The sequence below is a fragment of the Natrix helvetica genome (genome assembly GCF_964273705.1).
Source record: "Natrix helvetica genome assembly, chromosome: 1".
NCBI lineage: Eukaryota > Metazoa > Chordata > Lepidosauria > Squamata > Natricidae > Natrix > Natrix helvetica.
In genome coordinates this window covers 20774828-20799131 of record NC_138548.1, presented here as the reverse complement: position 1 = coordinate 20799131, position 24304 = coordinate 20774828, and the positions used below count along the sequence as shown (strand labels likewise).

The 24304-nt window shown below is 44.6% G+C and overlaps 1 protein-coding gene across 1 annotated transcript in view; it reads right to left on the bottom strand.

Annotated features, from left to right (window-relative positions):
• The window catches only part of ARHGEF18 (Rho/Rac guanine nucleotide exchange factor 18), a 109798-nt gene extending 88502 nt beyond the window's left edge, over positions 1-21296 (bottom strand). Inside the window, exons 1-3 of the mRNA XM_081936951.1 lie at positions 21258-21296; positions 6387-6526; positions 4486-4949 (exon numbers count right to left, since the gene is read on the bottom strand). Of these exons, the coding sequence (XP_081793077.1) occupies positions 4486-4949; positions 6387-6401 (479 nt within the window). The 5' untranslated portion in view covers positions 6402-6526; positions 21258-21296. The remainder of the gene's footprint in view (positions 1-4485; positions 4950-6386; positions 6527-21257) is intronic.
• Between the last annotated feature and the right edge of the window lie 3008 nt (positions 21297-24304).

The following is a 24304-nucleotide window of genomic DNA, read 5'->3' as shown; positions in this document are numbered from 1 at the left end:
AAAGTATTCATTCTCAATCAGGCATGTCATGGTTGCCCCAAAGGTGGATTTCAAAAGGCAACGGAACAATTGAAGAAGCTTCATGAATGAGAAGCAAACTATTTTGAAGAAGAAAACCAAGAAAGTTCAGTTGCCTTTTGAAAAGCACTCTTGGGATATTAATCCTTAGCTGACCCTTCTTGCTTGCAAATAAAATTCTTCAAAGTTTCAAGCAAAATTATTGCATGCAGAATTAGTATATAACTGTACATTTCTTCTCAGCTTAAGCTGAGTAAAGATGCCAGGTTCCCTGTTAAATTTATTTAGACTGCTTTTACAGCATATTCACAAGAATAACTCAAGGGCTGTTGGGACACTGATTGAGAACTGATGTTTTTGGCATGTTCTTCGAACAAGTAATTTAAGATCATGTTGTTTATTTCCATTTGTTTTTATTAAAGAACATCTTTTAAGAGTTGATGGAGGAGCTCAAGAGAAAGGGAGTCATAGAACACAAGCTGCTCTTGATCACAGAAGTGATCTCTGACGATCCATTGTGAGACTTAGTGGGGAGGTACAACTCCCAAACTTGATTAGCCTCCCCCACCGCCCCACTCCCACCCCCATTTTTTATACCTGGCATAAAGTCTGCCTAGCCACAGGAGAAGTCCAGTGCCTAAGACAGAAAGCTTTGCCAAGATCCCAAGAGCAGATAATTCCTTGGGAACCTTATAAGGAGGACCGAGTTTAAATATCCCCTCTTCTGGTGCTATAAAATCAATATTGCTTGTTCAGAGTTGGCAGTAAAATAGGGAGACATCCACTCACGAGATTGTTACAGTTGAGTCCTTAAAAAGGAATGCCCAGGGTTAGTTGCACTCCCCAAATTAAACAAATATTCTAATTCAGGGGTGTCAAACTCGATTTCACTGAGGGCCACATAAGCATTGTGTTTGACCTCGGGAAGCGGAGTGGGGATGGCCAGCTATACATCACTCATGTCAGGGGTGCCTGTGGTGGCCCCAGAGCTCTGCCAGCGAAAATGGACTGTTTCCAGGGTGGCCCTGTGGGTCAGATCTAAGCACCCCATGGGCCGGATCCGGCCCTCGGGCCTTGAGTTTGACACCCCTGTTCTAATTCATCACCTGACAGTTTTTCCTCATTATAAGCGATGATAGCAATTCTTATTTTTAAGACAGCCCCTTTTCCTTTTGAAAGGCATGTTGCAAATATCTGTTAGAGGCATTTTAGCTGATACTACCCAGAATTCGGGTATTTAGAAAATCAGAATGAAGTTTTGCAAAACCTGAATGGGTAGAAATAAAATGAAACAGTTTACAAATTAACTTCATAGGCTAGGTAAATCAAAAGGTAAGTTCTTTTGAGATACGAGTTCTTGGGTTAAAAGGAGAATCTTCTGTGAATTCTGTCTGTTTATTAAAGTAAGCTCCTCAAACCCACAGTGTTCATTTCCTCACTAACAACTTACAACATCCTCACAGCCTCATTTAGCTGTTATTGAAGTGATATAAAGCCTGTCCATTGTACTATTATTTTGGCACTATAGTTGGATAACTTTAGAAGATGTTATAAATCCCTTATGCAGAAATTAAGTTGGTTTATGACCACAGAACACATTTGTATCCTTTGTTCGTATACAACACTCTTTGTTGCATCAACACTTGGTTGATCCAGGAAAAAAAGTGAACCCTGCACTTAGGGGAAAATGCTAGGAAGAATGTATTTTTTATTATTTTATTATTTTTATATTCTAGGATTAAATTAACAGAAGGGGTGGAGTAACTGGATCCCTTGGACTGCAAGGCGATCAAACCGGTCAGTCCTAGAGGAGATCAGCATTGACTGATCTTTAGAAGGCCAGATCCTGAAGAGGAAACTCAGATACTTTGGCCACCTAATGAGAAGGAAGGACTCAATGGAGAAGAGCCTAATGCTGGGAAAGATTGAGGGCAGAAGAAGAAGGGGATGACAGAGAATGAGGTGGCTGGATGGAATCACAGAAGCAGTCGGCGTTAACTTAAATGGACTCTGGAGGATGGTAGAGAAAGGAAGGCCTGGAGGAACGTTGTCCATGGGGTCGCAATGGGTTAGACATGACTTCGCGACTAACAACACCAACAACAAATTGACACAATTATCACCCAATGAGCTACATGACTAGTGGAATTTGAAACCCAGCTTCCCATGTTTCTTGTATTCAAAACCAATATTTGCAAGTTATTTGCTCCAGACAGGCAACTAAATTCAGATCTCTGCTCAGCAATGACGTATGAGTCATGTAAGACCATATCATTCAAGCAATGTAATACATATCACACTTAATATAATCCAGCAGCTTCCAGCAGGAACATGATCATGAAAGCACATTTGGAAAGCACTAGTTGCAGAAACTTGCCATTCTTTAAAATGAACAAGATTTTGTGGTGATTTAAGAACAAGCAGACAATGATCTTCTTGGGGATTTATTCCAATAGATATAAACTGTGTCTAGTACTGAGCACTCAACCCACTAAAGCACATCCAACCCAGGCTATGAAAAGGATAATGCTACCATATATCAACACTATCTCAGAAACAACCAACAGATTATTACAACCACATGATATCCCCAAAGCATACACAAAAAGAAAGGTGTCATGTACAACATCCAATGTCAGAATGTAGCAGCCGCTATGTAGCATAGATAGGCAGAAGACTAACAGAGCATATCCATGGACACCAGTTACAGTCAAAAGACATAATGAAAACCCCTTAATCTCATAACATGGACAGATTCAACCATTGGGAAAGTTTTAGCATGCTAGATCAAGCATGCTAAAATGCTAGGGAATTCCTGGAAGCTTAGCACTCAGGCCAAACAGCCATCAATAGAGATATACCACATTTAAACACCATTCAAAAGGGACAGTACAAAAGCTAAGAAAGTAACAGACCAAAAACAGCCTTTCCAGCAGCCAACACCCAGATATGCAGGGATTAACACCAGACAAAAAAAATCAAGCAGAAAACAATATCCTAATCAAAGAACTACAAAGGAGAAAATGACACCCACATAAAGACACCCAAACAACCTATAAACAGGGAGCAAACTCCACACTTACTATCGTGTTTCCCCGAAAATAAGATAGGGTCTTATTTTCTTTTGACCCCCGAAATAAGCATTTGGCCTTATTTTCGGGGAGGTCTTATTATTTTTGAGGTGCATAAGGCAGTGAGCGTGGTCACCTCATGGCTGCTGCTGTGTTGCAATATTTTCAGGGAGGGCTTATTTTCAGGAGAGGGCTTATTTTAGCGTATGCGCTCGAAAGCCTGATGGGGCTTATTATCTGGGGAGATCTTATTTTCAGGGAAACAGGGTAGCATTGATAATGTTACCTAGTTGGGTAATGAAAAATCTTTAGATAGCCAAGTTCAGAGAGCATCAAGGATTACACTGAATAAGATAATTTCAGAAAATATCTTGCTTTATCACTATGTTCTCAAAAGGATAGTTGGAATATAAAGCCCTTATTCCAGTCTTAAAAGAGGTTAGAAATACAGCTGGCAGGGAATTCATACAGTACATACATACATACATACATACATACATACATACATACCAGAGGTGGTATTCTACCGGTGTGGATTGGATCTCCCAAACCGTTAGCGGAAATCACGGGTGGCTCCTCCCACCCACCCGCATGTGGCTCTATGGCATCTCATTTAGACCATTTTTTCACCAAAAGCGTACGCACACGCTCACATTTGCGAACCGGTAAGGAAGGTAAGTGTATACCACCCCTGATATATACATACATACATGCATGCATGCATACATACATATTTATTGAAAGTATTTTCTATCATCCATAGAGCCTAAATTGGCTATCTGAAACTCTATTTTACCTGAAAAGTAATAGCATCTTAAGAGCAGCGCAGAAGAAAAATAAGCTTTCCCTAAACAAAGCAACTCCAGAAAATCTTGCTCATTAGAGCAGAGCTCAGGCATCAGTATGAAAATTTTAGTATAAAGCATATTCCTCATACCTGAGTAATTGCCTAAATTGCATTAGTAGCCACTTTGGTTGAGTGGTTAAAAGACACCAAGCTGTAACCTGGGGGTCTGTGAGTTCTAGTCCTGCCTTAGGCATGGAAGCCAACTGGGTGACTTTGGCCCACTCATTCTCTCTCAGTACAAGTCACCTTCACAGGGTGGTTATGGTTGGAAAAATAGGAGGAGGAAGGAGTAATAGGTAGGTTGCAACCTTGAACTCTTTATAAAAATGAAAGAGGGGTATAAATGCATACATTTGTGGCTGTTGCCTTTTAAAAGTAGTTCGTTCACATTCTTTTGCTTAAATTAGGTATATCATCTCATTATTGCATGTATTGCAAACAAAGAGAAGTTCAAAGAAAGATGCAATTTAAATGATGGGAATGTTTAGTTTTACTCTAGCAACTCCAATATCAATCTTTTCAACTTTCCCATTCCTAAGATAGACTCACCTACGCTGGGCGTCTGTTGGCGACTGAAGACTTTCCCAGCTGTGCCGCCGGGAGGTAGACATAGACCTGGTCAAAACTGGAAAGCCTTCCTCACTGTACAGTGTCCCTTCCTGCTCACCTTTGACAAGGCTCCCCTGGTTCCTAGAACTGCCTGGAGAAGCACAGACCTCCTCCAAGTAGGGATGTGCCATCTCAAAACTGGCTGGGGTATCCAAATTATGAGTATTGGCAAGTGTCTCCTCACAACCTGTGGAATGTTTTGATGATGAGCAAAAGCCAGGAGTTTCCTCTGATGTCCAATCAAGCTGCAAGAGCATGTTGCTATTCGTCTCTGTAGGCCCAGCAAATCCCAGATCCTTATAATACTCTGATCCCTGGAGAGCAGAGTCTATAGAGAGTAGATCTTCTGTGCTGCTGTCAACAACACGTGGAAGTGTGTTCTGTTCTGGAGAAGAAGCGTCTTCCTGCCAATGGGAGGGAGGGAACAAACAAATAGTTAAATACGTCAAGGGAGGTCAGGCATGGATGGAGACATAGACATACAGAGAGTTTAGTAGTTAAGATGGGCTAGAAATTGGGAGACTGTGAGTTCTAGTTCTCCCTTAGGCATAAACGCTGGCTGGGTGACTTAGGGCCAATAACCAGGAGGCTGTGAGTTCTAGTCCCACTTCAACCACGAGAGCTGGATGGGTGATTTTGGGCCAGTCACTCACTCTCAGCTCAACCTACTTCCCTAGCTGTGGTTGTGAGGGGGTGCCCAGACGCATTACCTTGAATTGCACAAAGAAAGTGTAATAATAAGCAAGAGTTGTATAAAATAAGAGGTAATTCTTTCTTCTAATGGCATTTTTTTCCTATTCTGTAATACCTGGCGCAATATAAGTTGTGCTTCAGCCTTTCTGGATCCTATTTGAATATAGCTTATGTTACTATAGGTTGAATTCAGTCGTCATGCTAACCCATAAGGTGATTTGTGCACATTTGGTTTACTAAAACCAGACCCTATAGCCGTGCCACAGGTGGCACACAGAGCCATATCTGCCAGCATGTTAGCTGTCATTTCCAGCATGTATGCACGCACTGGCCAGCTGATTTTTGGCCTTCCAGAGGGCTGGGGAAGGCCGTTTTCACCCTTCCCAGGCTTCAGGAAAGCCTCCGGAGCCAGGGGAGAGAACAAACGGCTTCCCCCAGCCCCCCGGAAGCTGGAAATGGATCATTTCTGAACTTCCGGTTGGCCCGTTGGGCCTCTTTTTTGTCCTCCCCAGGCTCCGGAGGCTTTCCTGGAGGATGGCGAGGGCGAAAACAGCCTGCCCCTGCCCCCCGGAGAAAATTCCAAGTTCAGCTTAGAGGCGAGCAATGCGGTGTGCGTGGGGGGAGGGTGGGTTGTGTGCGTGCACATGCGCACGTGGGGGCGCACTTTGTATTATGGGTGCCAGCACGCACGGGGACATTCCCTTGCATTTTTGGCACCCAACAACAAAAAGGTTAGCCATCACTGCCCTATAGTTTTGATTTGGAGGATTTCAGATAAAATTCTTGCCTCATTTGTGAAAACGTCTCCAAGTGGAGGTTCTCCAGACCTATTTAGGAAGGTATTTGGACTGATTGAAAATTGAGTAATTGAGATAAAATTACCTCTGATAAGTTTTTGGTCTACCTTTTAAATCTCAGCCCTGTTATCTGGGATTAATGCTTGAATCTTCTAATCTCCTTGTTGCACAGTTGCATATAAAAAGGTTCCACACATACATATAAATGGAAAGATCCTTAGTTCGCCTTCCTAAGTACCTACCATAGTTTATAGTCTGGTCAGAGAGCAGCGCAGACTTAGGTTACTGTCTTCCTCCAAACACACAGTTAGGTTGCCCTCTCAGTTAGTAGACTGCAGTTAATGTACTCACCCTCTCCTCTGCCATGCTGCCAAAGAAGACCTCATCCTCGGCAATCAAGGATGGAGACAAAGTGTTTGGGCTGTTATACCCTGAGGTGGGGACAGTGCGACTGCTGGGGAAATCTTGTGCGCTTCGCTTGCATTCTGACCCTGAGTGAAAGAAGCAGAAGGACCCAGTTAGAAGGCAGAAAGTTATATGGGCTAAAGGAAGAACCAGCCACTTATATCTTCACCAGCTGAAGGATGCAGAAATAGCTGCAATGGTGTAGGAAAAACACAGCATTTGCCTTCACTCTTCCTATAGTATCCTTCTGATTCCACATTTCATTGTTGAAATGAAACGTAGAATCTGCTATTATTATTGTTCTTGTTAGTTGCGAAGTCGTGTCCGACCCGTCGCAACCCCATGGACAACGCTCCTCCGGGCCTTCCTGTCCTCTGACATCCTCTAGAGTCCATTTAAGCTCACGCCGACTGCTTTGGTGACTCCATCCAGCCACCTCATTCTCTGTCGTCCCCTTCTTCTTTTGCCCTCAATCTTTCCTAGCATTAGGCTCTTCTGCAGTGAGAATTAAAGTATTAGCTCTTAGTTAATGATCTAATATTGATCTAATATTGATTTTATTGGTATGAGGTCTTTTGTTTTACTGTACTAAAAACACATACTGTTTCTAAAGTGCGAATTCCTTATCTAGACACATAGTAGAAATGTAGTTTGCTATGCTTTCTTTTGGAATTAACTTCCTTTCCATAGCAAATCTTATTCCAAGTCTGTCGCATTGCTTTGCCACCATGTACATTGGGAACATTGAACAACTAATCTGATACTTGTTGATGGACTCCTACTAAAAACCAGGCCACGCTTCCAAACCCATTTTTAAAATCAAGCATTCATTCTGGTGAAAATCTAGAATGTACGCTAAAAGGTTTATATTATTCTTTACTTTATATATTTAAATCTTTGCAATTTTAGAAGTTCAACCCTGTGCACATTCTGCTTTTTTTAAATTAACCTGCCCAGCAACTCGAGAGAGTCACTTTGAACCTTTAGGTCTTGGAAAGCTTCACTACTCTGCCAGTCTATTTACTTCAAGCAGCTGTTGACTAAAATTGTTGTGGCCCACCAGATTCGGACAATGAGGAGGTTGGGGAGGAACATGGGCCAGTCCTGGGGTCTGGGGAAGGCTCTGATGAGGGCTCTGTGTCGGAGGCAGAGAAGGGGGCCACAGCCGTATGCCAGTTATTAGCTGCCTTCAGAGTCAGACATCAGTGAGGCAGACAAACATCTGGAGCCTGTTCCCAGTGTGCGCATGCGCAGAGTTGGCCAGATAAAGGAACCAGCTAAATAACAGGGGTTGACTTGGGAGTAAGGCCAAAGGTGGACAATGAATGGCCCCTCCCAGAGGAAGTAAAAGAGGAGTGAAAGGGGAGTGGAGTTTGCAGGAGACAATTAGTTCGCTTAATTGGTTTGTGATTCTCCAAGACTCCTTGCCAAGTTCTGAAGATATCAACCGGGCAGCTCTCCAAGCCAGATAGGGTCTGTGACTGTAAATCCTCCCTTGAAAGATTTTGCTGGATGTGAATGAGCAGAATTCACAGTAAATTAATAAAAGGGTTTTTTGTCGAGACCAGGAGTTTTCTTCATGCTCTTGGGAAGCCTCGGTCAGAACAAAAATGCAGTGCACAGTTTTCTCGCTTCGTTCCTTTGCACAGGGAACCTTGCTCTTAAATCTGGACAAATGAGTGAAGCCCGCCCACACACACACACATTCTAGAAGTCAGGCGGGAACAGCTTAAATTAGATTCAGATCAGGGCTGCTGCTGCTGCTGCTGCTCCAGGCTTCCTTGCAAAAGACAGAACCAGCTCACGGTTTCTTGTCATCGCTAGTCATGTTTGAAGTGACACTCCGGGAACTGGGAACAGATCCAGTGGCGTTGTTGCCCAGAGCGTCGTAGGCCCACCCAGAGTTCTCAACGGTTATCCTCAAATCTGACCTTCCTTCCTTCAAACAATCCATCCTCGATACACAATAAATCAGTCCCCGTAAACTCTGGAACATGCTGTGCACAGAAGAGGTGGCTCTGTGAGGGGAGAGCACTAAGGACCGCAGGGAGACCATTTTAGGCAATATGCAGGCCTGTAGCAATGGGGATGCCAAGCTCTTTCCCCCAGCCTGTTCTCCTTTGGCTGTCTGGCCCTACTTCAGAGGGGTTGAGTGATTTCCAGGTGGTACCATGGAGAGAGACAAACTCTGCCAAAACACTGCAGGGGAGCAGGGGGGGGGGGGGCAGGCATCCTCCTGCTTTATTTATGGTGATGAGAAGATAGGAGAGCACACTCAAAGGCAAGAGGGTAGAATGGAGCCTTTCACTGTGCTTTGAAAATACTGGTATCTGTAGGCAGTTGTCTAATAAGGTTTCTTTTAAAAAGGAGTGAAGAAGATATATATATATTTTAAAACCCACTCTAGTCAGATTCTTTCCCAAGGCAACTGACATGTTGATGGCTGTTTAGTCAATGATGAATTAGATTATCTCATACATGTCCCAAAAGGGCTTTTTTTCTTTTCCAAGAAGCAACTGGACTTTCTGGTTTTTCTTTGAAGATGTTTCGCTTCTCATCCAAGGAGCTTCTTCAGCTCTGACCCCCACCATCAGAGGTGGGTTCCAGCTGCTGCTACTGCTGGTTTTCTCAGAGATGCGCTGCGCGCGCACTTGATGTGCATTTTGCGCACACGCGCAGTACTAAAAAATGCTTCTGTGCACGCGCAGAAGCAAAAACAAGATGACGGTCCATATGACACCACCGAGAGAAATGGTTTGTTGGCATGGCAGGCCAAGTTACTTCCTACTCGGCCGAACTGGGCCAAACCAGTAGGAACCCACCTGTGCCCACTATCCAGTCAGAGCTGAAGAAGCTTCCTGGATAAGAACCGAAACGTCTTCAAAAAAAAAAAAAAGAGCAAGAAAGTCCAGTTGCCTCTTGAAAAAAGGGACAATCATGACCTGGATGACTGATAATCTCCATAGACATTTATCTCATACATGTTTATACATTTCATTGAGGGCTGCATCTTGGGAGCTTCATGTGCCAATCTTAGACATTTGCTTAGATCAGGGGTGTCCAAACTTGGGAACTTTAAGACTTGTGGACTTCAACTCCCAGAATTCCCCAGCCAGCATGGCTGGCTGGGGAATTCTGGGAGTTGAAGTCCACAAGTCTTAAAGTTCCCAAGTTTGGACACCCCTGGCTTAGATACCTGCAGGAGCTTTCAGGCTCATTGACGCAAGTAGGACAATATATATGTTTTGGTTTTCTCTAAATACCGGCAGTCCTTGACTTTCAACCATAACCGAGTCTGCCTATTATGGTCATTAAGTCATGATGGTTGTAAAGCAGGTGACTTACATGACCAACCCAATTTTATGACCGTTTTTGTGGCAATTATCTAATGAACGCCGCGTCATTAAGCAGACCCCGATGTTCATTATGGGTGGATTTGGCTGAAAGTTGGAAGTAAAGACCAGATTTCAGCAAAAAGTCCTAAATTGCATGTGAGCTCAGGATGCTTCAGACAATTGTAAATGTGGACCAGTAGCCAAGCACCTGAAATGACACATGTTTGCAGGGGTGGAGGGGCATAGGAACTTCAGAAATGGATCATAAATATCTTTTTTTGGGGGGGATAAGCAGGCTAAGCAACCAGTTGTTTGTCGAGGGCTACCTGTACACCTGTATATCAGGGGCGTGAACTCGATTTCATTGAGGGGTGCATCTAATGTTCCCTCTAATTTTTTTTCAGTGTGGGCGGAAAAGTATAGTGTTTGAGCGGCACATTTTCATGCCTGAGCACCAGAATTTTTTTCAGATGTCACCCGAGACAACAATGAAATTGGTGTTATTTAAACTGACAGATAGGAAGTTTAATTAGATTAAAAGCAAAAATATTCTCAATGATATTGAAAATTCCAATGAGTTATCAAATATAGGTACTCTTTCATTACAACAATGTGGGACTGCAATTTTTATCACTCAGCAATGTGCTCACAAAGCATGATGTCACGTGACTGGCTGGAGACTCAAAGATAGCTGAGATTGCAGCCAGGAGAGGTAGAACAAGGAAGGTTTTCTTTGCAAGAGAGAGATGCGCAAGGAAACAGACCCCGCTTCCTGCATTTGGATTCTGTGGCGCACGCGCTCTAGGTGAGAGTTTAGGAACGCTGCCGCGCCACCCTGGATTTGCCAATGCTAGCCTCAGGTGGGTAGCCTCAAGAGAAACGGCAGCAGTGAGCCTCCTGCCTTCGCTGTCTACCTCTCCGCAACCCACGCTCCGCTTAGTTGGCTCGTTCTTGGTTCGCGACCAGTCCCCCCCTTCTGGTGGGCTTCTATGTGTTAAGCGAGGCACGGATGCTGGAGAGGAAGGGAAGCCAGCTGCATTCGTTCACACAATACATTTATCTTTCTTTCAGCGAGTTTCGGCCAACCACTCCCTACCCCCCACCCAACGAGGCAAATTTAGCCCTCTTAAACTTGTGCGAAGGCACCTGTGGGCAATGTTCCATCTAAGCTGCGCCAAATACCCAGAAAGTCCCAATAGTATGGTGTAAAATAGTTGCTCCAGGAAGCCCGAGCCACCTCAACCCAGTCACTTTGCTGCCCTGCACCTCAAAACTCTTGTTTAGCTGGAGGGGGTTTCGATCGCGATTCCGCAGCTGCTCTGCAGTCCGTGTCCAGCAAACGACACTGCGCGGCAGTTGGAAACTGCTACACGGCGTTTACTTGCCATGTGCGTGGCTGCGCAGCTGCACAGCTTAGAGGGAACATTGGCTGCATCAGGGTTGTGTTTGACCTCAGGGGCCGGGGTGGGCATGGCCAGAGTGGGTGTGGCCAGCTTGACGTCACTTGTGTCAGGGGCGCCTGTGGTGGCCCAAGCACCCCTGTGGCATGCGGCCTTCCTGTGCTCCATTTTCACTGGCAGAGGGCAGCAGGAGGCCGTCACAGCTGAAAATGGAACCTGGGAGGGCTGTACACGGCTTTCCTGACCTCCATTTTCACTGGCAGAAGCATAGCAAGCCAATCCATTGTTGTTTTTAGGGTGGCCCCATGGGCCAGATTTGGCACCCGGGCCTTGACTTTGACACCTCTGCGCTACATTAACGCAACACACTTCACCTGCTTGTTAAACTGACCAATTTTCCATCTAACCAGAATTCACTGAACCTACTGTATTTTTCGAAGTATAAGACGCACCGGAGTATAAGACACACCAAGATATTGAAGAGGCAATTTTTTAAAAAAAGTTATTGTACTGTAGGCGTCCCAAAAACCACCAGTTTTTTGCAAAAACAGACCCATTAGGGCAGGCATAGCTTCCAGAGTGCTTCTGGTGGATGGGGCCCCCAAAAACGAGCAAAAAAGGTCCATTTTCTGCTCATTTTTGCCCTCCTCAGCCCCCAGGAGCACTCTGGAAGCCTCCTAAAGGCTACACATGGCCATTTTTGCAAAGGGGGCGGGGTTTGGGGAGGCCAAAAATGTTGTATTCAGTGTATAAGACGCACCCAGATTTTCACCTCTTTTTTGAGGGAAAAAGGTGCGTCTTATACTCTGAAAAATACGGTAATCAAATGCCTGCATTTATTCAACACATTAACCTGCCCAGAAGCCTTAAGTCTGCCATGCAGATTCATTTCAGTCTGCCAGAGCAAACTAGGATCAAACTGTCCCTATTCAAAGCCTCCCACAGTCATGGAAAAAGTTAGGATAGTGTCTCTCTCTTTTTTCCCCTCCAACTGAACAAGGTTACAAGGGGAGGAGCGGGAATTAGAAGAAAATTCACAACTTCTTGAAAATCAGATCAGTTCTATGCTAGAACACTTCTTTTACTAATCATAGATACCTTAGCCTTCATTCCAACACAAAATGCCAAGCCAACTAAGTTTAGTTGAAAGCCATTTTGACCAATATCAAAGCCATCTTTACAATGACACTTTAAAAGTTTTATTAATTGTGATTGGGGTAGAAACCCAATTTATCCCCATATCCGCGTCTGGGTGTGTGTGGAAGTAAGAAGAACATGAGAGATGTGACTATTATGTGGATATCCTAGTCTTCCATCTCTGTCCAGAGAATGAAAGAGACACTTAATCTCCAATTTTCATCTGGGTTTGATTGACACCAATCAGAATTGGCCTGTCAGCTAAAACCCCAAAGGGTAACCTTCCCCCACAGAGAACGCCTATCATGGGAACTCAGCAGAGGTGGGTTCCTACCGGTTCGGACAGATTCGGATGTGTAGGTAAGTAACTTGGCCTGCCATACCCCCAAACCGATTTTCTTGGTAGAGCCGTAGATGCTGCCATCTTGGTTTTTGCTTCTCCACATGTGCAGAAGCATTTTTAAAATACTGCGCTTGCGCACATTTCATGCATCAAGCGCACATGCACGGGGCGCATCCCTGAGCAAACCAGCAGTAGCTGTAGCCGGAACCCACCCCTGGAACTCAGGCAGAAATATTATAATTCCTTGACACCCACAGTATATCATGCCAAATAATATGAGACTCGGCGCGCCTCTTGCTCATTGATCTGTGTACAGTTTGACAGGGGAGAAACACAGTCCTAAAAATGGCAAAAGGCAGATTGTCCCCAAAGAATACCGTTTGCTCTAAGAGACATTAAACCTATTCTGCAATTGCCTATCAGACATCCTGGTAGGAACCATAAAAGGTTATTATGGCTCTTGTACTAAACAAAAGCACAGCCTAGGGAAGAAGCTCCAATGTGGGGGGGGGAGGGGGAGGGGGAGAGATTAGAAAGCAGCACCACAGCTGTGGGAAAAATTATATCCTATGTTTGAAACCCATATATGTGGCCAGTCCGAGATTCAAATGTCAGAGATACACAGGCATGCCTGACCTAGAGAAAAATAAAGCAAAAACAAGTAGATGGAATCATATTCTAGGTATATACCTGGAGGAGACTATCTCCCTCCCAGACACCCTCAACAGCTGCTGTTACTTTTTTGGAAAATTTAATTGGCACTCTAAAAATTGGGTTCTATAAGTAATATACTTTTGTTCTGTTTATTAGCCAGGCTCTGTTGGAAGGCCACAATCTCCCTCTATGGATAAATCAACTTCAAAGAGCAGTTGGCTTATATTATACATAGATACACGCACATATAAAGGCAAAAGTCCAAGGAGCCATGGCCGAACCAAACATATCCAAGGTGTAAATCACTTGGGAAGAAGAGCGCAGCCAAATATTTATCTTGGGCCCACTTTCCCCTCATGGCAACCGCTTCTCAGTGGTTGTGGAATCCATAGGCAAGTTAGCCTGTGCTGCCTCACTGTCCCTTAGGCAACAGCCGTCCCCAAAACATGGGCCCTTGCCACCTTACCTCGCTTGAAGGACCATCTCTTCATCCACCTCCTGGAGAAGGATGGCCAAGAATGATTGAGGAGAGAGTCGGCCATGGAGAAGCCCGTCTCTGTCTGGATCACCCGGGGGAGGAAAAGTGGAGGACAGAGAAAGGCAACTCCTCTGGAGCTCCGGCCCAGAGAGAGTGGAGGAGGCAGCTAGCAAGCAAGGGCTTTGTCAAAGTCATCAGCTGAGAGAAGGCAGCAGGAGCCAGGGAGAGAATAAGCCAGACCTGCTCCAAGACCAATTGACAGCCGCAACAGCTGCCTGCTTTCTGTCCGAGCCAAGCAGTGCCTTTGACGAGGGGGACTGACATATAAAGGAGATCTACTTTACTTGCAGATGATTGTTGTTGCCGTATTTAAAAGCTAACCATTTTATTTGATCGGGCGTCTTCGGGTATTTTAGAATGAATCAGACATAAGAAGTGGTTCTCTTTTGTGAGACGGTGGTTAATATAGAATAGAATAGCAGAGTTGGAAGGGACCTTGGAGGTCTTCTAGTCCAACCCCCTGCGTAGGCAGAAAACCTATATCGTTTCAGACAAATGGCTATCCAACGTCTTCTTAAAGACTTCCAGTGTTGGAACTTTCACAACTTCTGGAGGCAAGCTGTTCCACTGATAAATTGTTCTAACTGTCAGGAAGTTTCTCCTTAGTTCTAGATTGCTTCTCTCCTTGATTAGTTTCCACGCATTGCTTCTTGCCCTGCCCTCAGGTGCTTTGGAGAATAGCAATAGCACTTAGACTTATATACCACTTTATAGTGCTTTACAGTCCTCGCTAAGCGGTTTACAGTGTCAGCCTATTGCCCCCAACAATTTGGGTCTTCGTTTTACTCACCTCGGAAGGCTGGAAGGCTGAGTCAACCTTGAGCCTGGTGAGATTTGAACTGCCAGATTGCAGGCAGCCGGCTATCAGCAGAAGTAGCAGTACTGCACTCTAACCACTTCACCACCGTGGCTCATAGTTTGACTTCCTCATTTTTGTGGCAGCCCCTGAGATACTGGAACACTACTATCATGTGTAGTTCTGTTCGCAACATACTCAATATCATGAGCTTGACAACCCCATTTCAGGCTAGTGTGTGATTCATATTCAATCTCTGTGGTTAACATGTGGCCTGGGGTGTCATGTGGACCGAAAGAGGAGAGTTTCGTGGTTAATCAAATGAATCAGGAGACTTTTATGTGTCTGTGTATGTGAGTGTCATTCCGTGTTGATCTTGTCTTTCAAAGTAGAATTCCTAAAACAAAACCTAAAGGGTGACAATTTTTTTTTTCCTTCGAATTTCTAGACCGCCCCCTCTCCCGAAAAGGACTCGGGGCGGTGTACAGTACACACAACAAACAATAAGTATCAAATACAAATATAAATACAGATATAAATACACATAAGGAGGAGATTAAAAATTTAAAAAGAACTGTACGGAAGAATATAAATCTGGTTCTAAAAACCCTAAAATCAGTTAAATTTAAAACCGTATCCTATAAATAACCAGGTAAGAATATGTTTCCAGGAGGTAACAGTTGTCACAATTATAATTATGCCAGGCCAGCTAATCGAAACAGGTGAGTCTTCAATTTTTGTCGGAAGGAGCGGAAGTCTGTGGTGGTTCTGATATCGGGGGGGAGGTCATTCCAGAGGGTTGGGCCCATCACAGAGAAGGCCCTACTCCTTGGCGTCGCCCGCTGGCATTGCCTAGTGGACGGCACCTGGAGAAGCCCCTCCCTGTGAGAGCGGATTGGCCGCAGGGATGTATGTGGGAGGATGCGATCCCGCAAGTAACTAGGTCCTGTGCCATGGAGCGCTTTAAAGATGGTAATCAGGACCTTGAAACGCACCCGAAAAACTACAGGTAGCCAGTGCAGCTCGCGCAGGAGAGGTGTTACATGGGAGTATCTAGAGCTCCCCATGACAACCCGCGCGGCCGCGTTCTGGACTAGCTGCAGTCTCCAGGCGCGTCCCAAGGGAAGCCCCATGTAGAGAGCGTTACAGTAGTCTAGGCGAGACGTCACCAGCGCATGAGTGACTGTGCGTAGGGCATCCCGATCCAGAAGGGGGCGCAATTGGCGCACCAGGCGAACCTGGTGGAACGCCCCCCTTGCCACGGCTGCCACATGGTCATCCATTGACAGCCGGGCATCTAGGAGGATGCCCAAATTGCGCGCCCGTTCCACAGGGGGCAATTGCTCGCCCCCTATGGCCAGCGATGGGGTCAGCTGGCTGAACCAAGGCGCTGGTAGCCACAGCCACTCAGTCTTGGAGGGGTTGAGTTTGAGTCTGTTGTCCCCCATCCAGACCCCGACGGCTTCCAAACACCGGGACATCACTTCAACAGCCTCGTTGGGGTGGCTCGGGGTTGAAATGTACAGCTGAGTGTCGTCAGCGTACAGATGGTATTCAACCCCAAAACCATGGATGATCTCGCCCAGCGGCTTCACATATGTATTGAACAGAAGGGGCGAGAGGACCGACCCCTGCGGCACTCCACAAGAGAGTGGCCTCAGGGTCGATCTCTGCCCCCCCGTCAACACATATTGCATCCGGCCGGAGAGGTAGGAGCCGAACCACCGCAAAACGGTGCCTCCGACTCCCATCCCCTCCAGCCGGCGCAGTAGGATACCATGGTCGATGGTATCAAAAGCCGCTGAGAGGTCTAATAGGACCAGGATAGAGGAATAACCTCTATCTCTGGCCCTCCAGAGATCATCGACCAACGCGACCAAGGCTGTCTCTGTGCTGTGTCCGGGTCGGAAGCCGGACTGGCGTGGGTCTAGATAGTCGGATTCATCAAGGTGACGTGGAAATTGCTGCGCCACCACATTCTCAACAATGAACTTTGGGAGGAAGAGATGTAAATCAGTCACAGAATACTTGATTTTCAAGTCAAAAACTTCAGCGCCAAATCTCTGCCATTTCCAGACACACACACAAAAATGGAAAATATATTCAATATTTTTGAAATCAGAATCGGGGGACTAATGAACGTAAATCAAATACAGGGTTATGTCCAACATGTCAGAGATAAGCAGCTGGAGAAGACGTGTCTTGAATGAGATGGGCCAACTGGTTATTTCCAGAAGTTGTGAATGCCCCAATACTGGAAGTCTTTAAGAAGATGTTGGATAACCATTTGTCTGAAACTGTATAGAGTTTCCTGCCTAGGCAGGGGGTTGGACTAGAAGACCTCCAAGGTCCCTTCCAACTCTGCTATTGTATTGTATTGTATTGAATATCTGAGCACAAGTGAAAAAAAGAAAAGAAAGATAAAGTCTCTTTACTGCGACAAACACTCTTCCAAACAACATGCCACAGAACTGGACTCTGCCTCTTCTAAAACCAATAAAAAAGTTGCATTAATGAAACCAGAGAAGACAGATTACAGGTCTGCTGGATTTACTACATTTCTCACTGAATTTTCAAGGCAAAGCATGTAGTCCTTGCGTTACAACCACTCATTTAATGACCATTCAAGGTTATGATGCTGCTGAAAAAAAGGGACAATGGGCTGTCATGCTTTGCCGTGTCCCCACAGTCACATGATCAAAATGCAGGCACTTGGCAACTGGCCTGTGTTTACAACAGTTGCAGCCTCCTGGAATCAGACAATAGCCATTTGTGGCCTTTCCAGGGAGCTTCTGGCAAGCACAGTCAATTAGGGAAGCCAAATTTACACGCCCCCAAACTGGTTCTCCTCCCCAAACCGGCAGTAATGCCAACAGCAACCCACCCCTGGGGTGAACGTGTAAAGAATGAGGGTGAGAAGTCAGAACTTAACTCTTATTTCGCACCTGTTTCCTCTCCGAGGCGAAAGGGAGCTCGAGATGGTTATGATTATATTACTGGTGGAGGGAGGGGACAGGACGATTCAAAATAAATCAGGAGAGGGTTAGAGATAATCGGGCTAAGACAAACAAATTCAATTTCTGGGACCAGATGGATTACATCACAGGGAACTAAAGGAAGTAGCAGGGGTGATTTCAGAACCGTTCTTGATCATCTTTGAGAACTGGGGAACTGGTAAGATCCCAGACAACTGGAGAGGGGGCGGCCAAAGGTCTTCCCCATTTTCAGAAAGGGAAGAAGGAGGACTTGGGGAAACTACGGATCAATCAGCTTGAGGTCTGTAACAGCCAAACATGTTTATGAATAAGCAGGCTATGATTAATAGAAGTTAGATAGATTTACGAGAAAGATATCAGGCTAGACTGGTGTTTCTCAACCTTGGACACTTTAAGACGTGTGGGCTTCAACTTCCAGAATTCCCCAGGCTTTAATTACTTAATTAATCAGAATAGAGCTGGAAGGGACCTTGGAGGTCTTCTAGTCCAACCCCCTGCTTAAGCAAGAGACTTATACCATTCCAGATAGGTGGCTATCCAGTCTTTTCTTAAAAATCTCCACTGATGAAGCACTTCTTAGATGCTATCTTAGGATGCATTAACAGGAGTATAATAGCAAGTCATAAAAAGTTGTTTTTCTATTCTGCTCGATCCTGATCTGGACTACGTCTGGTTCCAGGGGCCACAGTTATGCCATCTTCAAACTTGAAATCTCCCTAGATTTCATAAACTCTCCACAGACAGTCACACTTGAAAGCATCCCCTAGTCCCCACTTTGAAATGACTGATAAAAATGTCACAAAGACAGTGACACATTCAAAACACAGTGACCAAAACGAGGAAGGGCCTTTTAGATCAAGCCTTATGATGAACAGTTAAAGGATCTGCATATGTTTATCCTAAGAAAAGTAGACTGATATAATCAAGTCAAAAGTCCAGAGGGCAGCACCAACCATCTGACTATATTCAATCACACCACTGCAGCGGCCATCTTGAATTTCCCAGCCACTTTAAATTAGCCATCCCAATCGTGAGCAATGGCAATTTGCCACATGAACTGATGAGACCTCTTTCCTTAATGATCTTCAAACCAAGGCTGCATGGTCATAGGTCAGCAATACTCTAGCATAGGCCTGTCAAACTGGTGGCCCACGGGCCGGATGCGTCTCACGCCCACCCTGGTTCTGCAAAGGCAAAAAGCATCGCAGTATGTCCTGATACATCACGATACGTCAGGTGTTGCGATTGAGTTTGACACCCATGCTCTAGCAGATCCTGCAATGAACAAGAGGATTGAGTAGAAGACCTCTAAGATTCTTCTAAGTATTTGTATGGATAGCTGAGACTCAACAAGGCATAGAAAGGATTCCACTTCCGGTTTCTGTGGACGACGGACATGTTGTCCGCCGCTCGCTGTCCTGGTGGGGCCCCCCGACTCACGGGGGGACACTGGGTGGGAGTGGCTTGCTGGAGCCCCCTGGAGTGTCGGCGGCCACAGGGGGGGCTGCCAGCTTTGCCCTAGGCACCGGGAGGCTTTTGGGGGGTGTGCTTGCCATGCGCGCCTTCGTCCTGAGGAGATCGGAAGAAAATGCTCCATGTGAAGGCAACAGCAGAAATGGGGTGAGGGGAGAATTCCCCCGGGGTCTTTTTCTTACTTCTTTGAACAACTAAGTAAACAAGGATTAGCAGCTTTCTTAAGACTCTTTGATCTCGGCAAAGTGTTAAGATTGGAGAGGGGGGTCTTTCTTCCCCCCCCCCTCGGAAAAGCGGCTTTAAACGATCTCTCTCTCGGAGGAGAGAGAGAGAGAATTGGGAAAAAACTCTTTGATATTCACTTCTTTCAAGCAATGGGGTAATGACTCTCTTGAACAATTGCGAAAGAAAGAAAGTGAAGTGACCTAATAAACTATGAATGGAAACTTTTTGAATGATTGTTCTCCGATCCCCTGAGAGGGCTGAGCCAAAATGGCGCTTCTTCCCCCATTTTTGCTGCCGTTACAATTGAACTGTTGTCTTTGAAAAATCTTCTGGGTTGGAACTATAAAACCCTGGTGAACCATAGAGGAATCTCTCTATACAATCTTGGATTGGGGAAACTTGACTACAACTAGAGGGGAGCTGTATTGAAGACTGATATCCCACACTGGACCTTGCCTGCCTGTAGACCTCGCCTGACAGCGTGCTCCTATAGACGCCATCTTTTCTGTCTAGACTTATAAACTTTCTCTGAACTTCACAATGCCTGCGAAAAAGGCCCCCATTCCTAAACCAGCCTCAGCTCCATCTTCTTCTGTTTCAAGTCCTGTTCCACAACAAACACAACTATCTTCCTTTTTACAACCAAAAGCCTCCGAGGGGGAACAGCAGTCTCAAGAAATGTTTCAACAAATGTTCCAGACATTCTTAAAGAGACAGGACGAAATAAAAAAAACAGTTGGCGGACTTAAGGGAAGAACTCAGAGAGAATAAACAACAGACTTTACAAAATAGCCAGAAAATAGACGCTCTGGAGGAGGGTGCTGTGGGGGTGGGAGAAGAGATGAAGGCTTTACAAAAAAAAAAAATTCTGGGATTGAGAATTATATGGAAAAAATGGAATTTGAAAGGATGTCTCTTTTTCTTAGATTTCAAAACATACCTGAAATGGAGGGTGAAGACTTAAGGGAGATTATGATAACAATGCTAGCAGATTATATTAAAAGAGATAAACAACAGCTAGGGTGGGATATGCATTTGATATATAGAATTAACTCAGCATATGCTAGAACACACAATGTTCCAAGGGAAGTTCATGTTAAATTTTTTAAAAAGACTACAAGAGATGAGATTCTAGGAGTTCAAAGGGGGGAACCTTTAAGATATAAGGACAAAGAAATAAAGGACATTCTGAAACAGATACCAAAAAGAATAAGAGATAAGAGGAAGAAATTCTTCTTTCTAACTAAAAAATTATATGAAAAAAATATCTGGTTCAGGTGGTTAATTCCAGAAGGCTTGTTGATTTTTCTGGGAGGGGGGTAGAGTGAGAATTAATACAGTAGTGGAGGCAGAAGCCTTCATGGAAAAACACAAGAACCTCCTAGACGAAACAAGAGACACTGCACAAGACATGAAGGGGGGAGGAGCCATGGCTCAGCCAACAGACAGGGGAGAAGAGACAGCAATGAGACTTAGGTCACAGAAATGATTTAAAAACACATTGCAATTGTTAATACAATGAAATGGTTAGAAGTGATATAAAGTATGGTTGAACATGTTAAAGAATTTGAAGTAAACCTAAACTGCTAATATGTATGTAATAATGATATTTTGATATATATAAAATAAGAGAGAGATGTAAGACCCCGGGGAAGTACCACCTTCCGTATGATGTAGCTGTCAAAATTTTTCTCCACATTTATGTACCCTTTTCCCAAAAATACTTGAAAAAACCAATAAAACTTTTTTTTTTAAAAAAAACAAGGCATAGAAAGGGACCATCTCTAACTTCTGTTCCTTCAGTTCAACTTTCTATTTAGGAAACAAAAGAGGCTGTTCTTATTTTGAAAGGCAAAAGGTATCAATACTTAAGTCAATGCTAAGTGTTTATTTTTTAAAAAAATAATAATAATAACTTACCATTGAAGGCTGGTCTAGGACTATAATGAAGGCAAATTTGATTTGAACTCAAGCATTTTCCTGCTAAATAAAATGACCGGTGCCTTCTCACAACCATCCATTATCATCCCATCAATAATTCTGGGGCCATTATTTAAATCTGCAACTATATCATGGTACTGTACTTTTGGTTTTGGCCCTGCTCGGCTCCGAATGACTCTGGGCAGCTCATAATGTAGGATATGGTATAGACCAGGGGTCTCCAACCTTAGCAACTTTAAGACTTGTGGACTTCAACTCCCAGAGTTCCTCAGCCAGCTTAACTCCCAGAGTTCCTCAGGCAGCTTAAGGTCTCCAACCTTAGCAACTTTAAGACTTGTGGACTTCAACTCCCAGAGTTCCTCAGGCAGCTTAACTCCCAGAGTTCCTCAGGCAGCTTAAGGTCTCCAACCTTAGCAACTTTAAGACTTGTGGACTTCAACTCCCAGAGTTCCTCAGGCAGCTTAACTCCCAGAGTTCCTCAGGCAGCTTAAGGTCTCCAACCTTAGCAACTTTAAGACTTGTGGACTTCAACTCCCAGAGTTCCCTCAGCCAGCTTAACTCCCAGAGTTCCTCAGGCAGCTTAAGGTCTCCAACCTTAGCAACTTTAAGACTTGTGGACTTCAACTCCCAGAGTTCCTCAGGCAGCTTAACTCCCAGAGTTCCTCAGGCAGCTTAAGGTCTCCAACCTTAGCAACTTTAAGACTTGTGGACTTCAACTCCCAGAGTTCCCTCAGCCAGCTTAACTCCCAGAGTTCCTCAGGCAGCTTAAGGTCTCCAACCTTAGCAACTTTAAGACTTGTGGATCCACAAGCCTTAAAGTTGCTAAGGTTGGAGACCCGGTTATAGACTCTCCCATTTCCAAACTGGCATTTTCGGTTTACTTATTTCTGGGAAATGGCTAATATTCCAAGGGGCCAAAGTGGACCAGACAGATGGCTATAGGCTTCCCCTCCCTTTTCCCTTTTAATTCTGTTTGATTTTGGATGCTCTACTGCCACCCAATGGATAGTTTCTGTCTCTACACTATCCTTACCCACGAATAAAATACATAAATGCCATATGTTAAAATACATTTACAATGCTTATCACAGGGATTCCCTTGAAGGAAGCAGATCTCCAATTTCTGCCTTCCAAGTTTTCAGCTGTCAGTGAAGTTCTGTAACCATTTTTTTTTAATGAGGAGGGCTGTCTTAGTCTATTGTGGAAAAAAATTCAGGAACCTGGTAGCACTTTTTTAACTACTATGTTTTATTAAAATTCACCAGATTTCATGAACTGCAGCCGCAACTCATGAAAGCTGGTGACTTTTAATAACATGTATTAGTTGAAAAGGTGCTACAAATGTCTTTTTTCACGTTAAAAAAAGTCACAGGATTGTGTTCGAATTAAAATAATAGCAAAGCAAGTTGTAGGCTCTTACATACTGTATTAACAGGTTTGGAATATGCGTTTAGGGAAGTGGTGGCTCAGTGGCTAAGACGCTGAGCTTGTTGATCAGAAAGGTCGGCAGTTCAGCAGTCCGAATCCCTAGCACCATGTAACGGAGTGAGCTCCCGTGACTTGTCCCAGCTTCTGCCAACCTAGCAGTTCAAAAACATGTAAAAATTCAAGTAGAAAAATAGGGACCACCTTTGGTGGGAAGGTAACAGCGTTCCATGCACCTTTGGCATTTAGTCATGCCGGCCACATGACCATGGAGACTTCTTCGGACAGTGCTGGCTCTTCAGCTTTGAAACGGAGATGAGCACTGCCCCCTAGAGTCAGCAACGACTAGCACATATGTGCGAGGGGAACCTTTACCTTTAATATGCCTTTATGTGTGATCCTCAAGTTATGACTGCAATTGAGCCTGGCAATTATGGCTACAAGTTGTGCTGTTTGTCAAGTGGGTCACCACAATGTGATCAGTCCCGATTTTACAACAGTTGTAAAGCGAATGTCATGGCCATTAATCAGAATAGAGCTGGAAGGGACCTTGGAGGTCTTGTAATATAACCCTATGCTTAAGCAGGAGACCCTATGCCATTCCAGATAAGTAGCTGTCTTTTCTTAAAAATCTCCACTGATGAAGCACCCACAACATCTGAAGGCAAGCTGTTCCACCGGTTAATTGTTCTACTATTAGGAAGTTCTTGCCTTGCCTACTATTAATTAATTGTTCTACTATTAGGAAGTTCTTGCTTTGCCTATTGGTGCTTTGGAAAATAAGTTGATCCCCTCCTCTTTGTGGCAGCCTCTCAAATCCTGGAGTACTGCTGTCATGACCCCTCTAGTCCTTCTTTTCTCTAGACTAGCCAAACCCAAATCCTGCAACTGTTCTTCGTGTCTTTTAGCCTCCAGGCCTTTAATAATCTTAGTTGCTCTTCTTTGCACTTTCCCCAAAATCTCAACTTCTTTTTCGTAGTACGGTGACCAAAACTGGATGCAGTATTCCAGGTGTGGCCTTACTACTTTATACTTCATTAAGGGACCCCCTTGTTCGCTATGGGCTGTTTTTGCCAGTAACTGAAGTCAAATGCCAGTTTACAGCAAAGCCTTCACAATCCACAGTCGCACGACTGCTGGCCACTACAAATGGCCATTAACGTGAAGTGCCCAAATTCTGGTCATGGGACGAGGGGTGTGCGTGAGATCGGAGCTTTGAAACTGGGTCGTAAGTAGCTTTTGGATAATCCATTATAATTTTGTATGTTCACTAAATGACCGGTTGTAAGTTGAGGATTTAAGGGATGCAGTGGCTCAATGGCTGAGCTTGTCGATCAGAAAGGTTGGTGGTTCAAATCCCTAGCGCCGCATAATGGAATGAGCTCCCGTTACTTGTCCCAGCTTCTGCCAACCTAGCAGTTCAAAAGCACGTAAAAATGCAAATAGAAAAATAGGAACCACCTTTGGTGAAAAAGTAACAGCATTCCGTGCACGCTCGGCATTTAGTCATGCCAGTCACATGACCACAGAGACGTCTTTGGACAGAGCTGTCTCTTTGGCTTTGAAACAGAGATGAGTCAGGAACAACTAGCACATACGTG